Source organism: Theropithecus gelada, unplaced genomic scaffold (assembly GCF_003255815.1).
Source record: "Theropithecus gelada isolate Dixy unplaced genomic scaffold, Tgel_1.0 HiC_scaffold_4074, whole genome shotgun sequence".
Taxonomy (NCBI): Eukaryota; Metazoa; Chordata; class Mammalia; order Primates; family Cercopithecidae; genus Theropithecus; species Theropithecus gelada.
The window spans coordinates 1-3,986 of NW_020260623.1; the positions used below are offsets into that span (position 1 = coordinate 1).

The 3,986-nt window shown below is 46.4% G+C and overlaps 1 protein-coding gene across 1 annotated transcript; it reads left to right on the forward strand.

Annotated features, from left to right (window-relative positions):
- Positions 1-50: 50 nt before the first annotated feature.
- LOC112617764 (solute carrier family 2, facilitated glucose transporter member 3-like) lies at positions 51-3,104 on the forward strand (the record flags this gene model as incomplete). The annotated part of the gene is made up of 3 exons (XM_025374461.1): positions 51-143; positions 1,109-1,269; positions 2,864-3,104. Coding segments are annotated over 3 exons (495 nt in total), but the record flags the coding sequence as incomplete, so codon positions are not given.
- Between the last annotated feature and the right edge of the window lie 882 nt (positions 3,105-3,986).

Below are 3,986 nucleotides of genomic sequence, written 5' to 3' on the forward strand. Positions count from 1 at the left end.
AATCACAAGTTTTAAGGACCACTCTCTCCTCCCTGTCTTCCTCCCTCCAGGTCACCCCAGCTCTGATCTTTGCCATCACAGTTGCTACAATCGGCTCTTTCCAGTTTGGCTACAACACTGGGGTCATCAATGCTCCTGAAAGAGTGAGTACCAGGCCACAAGAATTAGAATCTGGAATAGGGAAGTTACTCCTTTAAGCAGAGTTTCAAGAAATCAGAATTTAAGGCCAGGCACGGTGGCACCTGTCTGGAGTCCCAGCTACTCCGGAGGCTGAGGCCTAAAGATCACTTGAGCCCAGGAGTTAAACACCATCCTGGGCAACACAGTTAGTGAGGGTCCCTCCCCAAACTAGGGGATTTTAAGACAAACTTTGTATCTATCCTGTCCAAGACTGAAGATGGAGACAATATTGGTGGGGAAAATTAGTGGGTTCATTTAATCAAAGCAAAAAGCTCATTTACTCCCTGAACCCTGGGCGGTGCTGTTCTTCCTCCCACTCTTTCACCCACAGTGATAGACTTCCTGTATTATCCCTTAGGGGTTAGGTACAAAGCAGCTGGATTCGCTTCGCAGAGGGCCGGGGTGAACATCAGTGCTGCCACCTACTGGGATATTCAGGACACATGAAAAATTACTATTCCAGGGAGAGTTAACATTAACTCCAATATGTTATCTGCCTCTTCCATTCCCGTCTATTTATTCCCTTGATTCTCTAGGGAGGAAATGATCCCTAATATTTGTTTTGTTTGTTTGTTTTGAGACGCAGTCTCGCTCTGTCACCCAGGCCTGAGTGCAATGGCGCTATCTCGGCTCACCGCAAAACTCCGCCCCACAGGTTCAAGCGATTCTCCCACCTCAGCCTCCCGAACAGCTGGGATTACAGGCGCCTGCCACCACAACCCGCTAATTTTGTACTTTTAGTAGAGACGGGGTTTCACCATGTTGGTCAGGTTGGTCTCCAACGCCTGACCTCAGGTGATCCATCCGCTTCAGCCTCCCAAAGTACTGGGATTACAGGTGTGTGAACCCCTGCGCCCAGCATATTTGTATCTTTTGTTCTCATCCAATTGTAATAGTGTGTCCTCCCACCAACCCTTTTATTTTGCAGATCATAAAGGAATTTATCAATAAAAGTTTGATGGAGAAGGCAAATGCCCTTCCCTCTGAGGTGCTGCTCACGTCTCTCTGGTCCTTGTCTGTGGCCATATTCTCCGTCGGGGGTATGATCGGCTCCTTTTCCGTCGGACTCTTTGTCAACCGCTTTGGCAGGTATTGACTAGAAACTGGGCAAGGAAGTGGGCTCTACAGCTGCACTGAGGACAAGTGTGGAGAGTTAGGGCAGGGAGGTGATGATGCCTTTGAATAAGAACACCTTGAATTCTAATCAAGGGAAACCTAGTCCAACTGGCCCCGAATATGACTGCTCTTGCTTGGAGCTCTTCTACCCTCCATAGCTCCCGCCCAGCTACACAAGAGATGAACTGTGTGAGTGATTGGCCTTTGCAGTCCAGCTAGGGCTAGTTCAGAATTATTCCCTAGTAAGCTCAACTATGGGGTTTCCAGAAACATACTTAATTTACAAGGTCCAAAGTTGATTACTTTTCTAAAAAAAAAAAAAAAAAGGGGTCTCATATAAATGTTTTTGTTATCTTACACAGGATTGGTAGGAATTATCTTTAGTCTCTGGCAAATGTAGATAATGGCCAAAAAAAGAAAACTGAATCTTCTTTTTTTTTTGAGACGGAGTCTCGTTCTTGTCACCCAGGCTGGAGTGCAATGGTGCAATCTTGGCTCACTGCAACCTCCGCCTCCCTGGTTCAAGTAATTCTCCTGCCTCAGCCTCCTGAGTAGCTGGAATTATGGGTACCCGCCACCACACTCGACTAATTTTTGTATTTTTAGTAGAGATGAGGTTTCACCATGTTGGCCAGGCTAGTCTCGAACTCCTGACCCCAGGTGATCCGCCCACCTCAGCCTCCCACAGTGCTAAGCTTACAGGCATGAGCCACCGCACCTGGCTGAAAACTGAATCTTCTTATTTTATACTAGCGTAGTAACCTATTTTAGAAGGTAGAATTTATTTTCAGTTATGACTGACGAAGGAACTGTTTTAATTTGCCAATTAGATATTCTAGAAATGGAGTGGAACTCACGTTTAAAAACTGATAAGGCAACCTAATTTACTTGCTAATGTTCTTCCCCCATGCCCTCCCTCTGCCCAAGAAGTAGGGCCTTGCTCTGTCACCCAGGCTGGAGTGCAGTGGCCCGATCATAGCTCACTATAGCCTCGACCTCCCAGTCTCAAGCAATCCTCCCACCTCAGCTCCCTGAGTAGCTGGGACTACCGGTGGGCACCATCATGCCTGACTCCCAACTAGAAATGTTCTGATAATAGAAAGTAAAAAAGGTCTGGGTGTGGTGGCTCATACCTGCAATCCCAACACTTTGGGAGGCCGAGGCGGGCGGATCATGAGGTCAGGAGTTAAAGACCAGCCTGGCCAAGATGGTGAAACCCCATCTCTATTAAAACACAAAAAAAATTAGCTGGGCGTGGTGGCAGGTGCCTGTTATCCCAGCTACTCAGGAGCGTGAGGCAGAGAATTGCTTGAACACGGGAGTCAGAGGTTGCAGTGAGCCGAGATCACGCCACTGCACTCCAGCCTGGGCAACAGAGCGAGACTCTGTCTCAAAAAAAAAAAAAAAAAAGAAAAAGAAAAGAAAAGAAAGAAAGTGAAAAAGAAAAGTTAGACCAAGAAGGGAGTTGATATGAGCCTGGAGAAGAGCAGAATAATGAGGACAGAAGAGGAGAGGTTAGGAGCCTCTCACTTTGCTAATTCCACTTTGTCTTTGATTAACCTTACAGGCGTAATTCAATGCTGATTGTCAACCTGTTGGCTGTCGCTGGTGGCTGCCTTATGGGACTGTGTAAAATAGCTGAGTCGGTTGAAATGCTGATCTTGGGCCGCTTAGTTATTGGCCTGTTCTGTGGACTGTGCACAGGTTTTGTGCCTATGTACATTGGAGAGATCTCGCCTACTGCCCTGCGGGGTGCCTTTGGCACTCTCAACCAGCTGGGCATCGTAATTGGAATTCTGGTGGCCCAGGTACTCTAGAACTTCTCATACTTAATGAGTGTTAGTTTCATGGGTCATTAAAAAAGTTAACATAGATAAAGCACTGAAGAATATCTGGCATATGTTCAATTATATATGGAAGTTTTAGATATTGTTACTATAGCTCATAGATAGTAGCTCAAGAAGCAGGTTGAGTAGAGAAAGGAAAAGAAACACAATTTCTTTTTTCCTTTTTTATTTTTTATTTATTTTTTTTTTTTGAGACGGAGTATCACTCTGTCCCCCAGGCTGGAGTGCAGTGGCACGATGTCGGCTCAACCTCTGCCTCCTGGGTTAGTTATTCTCATGCTTCAGCTTCCCGAGTGGCTGGGATTACAGGTGCGTACTACCACGTCCAGCTAATTTTTGCATTTTTAGTAGAGACAGAATTTCACCATGTTGGCCCAGCTGTTCTCAAACTCCTGACCTCAGGTGATCCACCCACCTCGGCCTCCCAAAATGCTGGGTTACGGGCGTGAGCCACTGTGCCTGGCAATTTTTTTATTTTTTCCAATGGTAAAATAATGTATGATTTTCTGAACTTTTGTTTGGTTTTGTTTTGGAGACGGAGTCTCACTCTGTCGCCCAGTCTGGAGGGCAGTGGCATGATCTCGGCTCACTGCAACCTCCACCTCCTGGGTTCAAGTAATTCTCTGCCTCAGCCTCCTGAGTAGCTGGGATTACAGGTGCCCACCATCACGCCTGGCTAATTTTTGTATTTTTAGTAGAGACGGCGTTTCACCATCTTGGCCAGGCTGGTCTTGAACTCCTGATCCACCTGACTCAGCCTTCCTGGAATTACAGGTGTCAGCTACTGCACCCAGCTAACTTGTTTTTTAATGAACTTGTGGCCTATGAAGTATGGGGTTTATA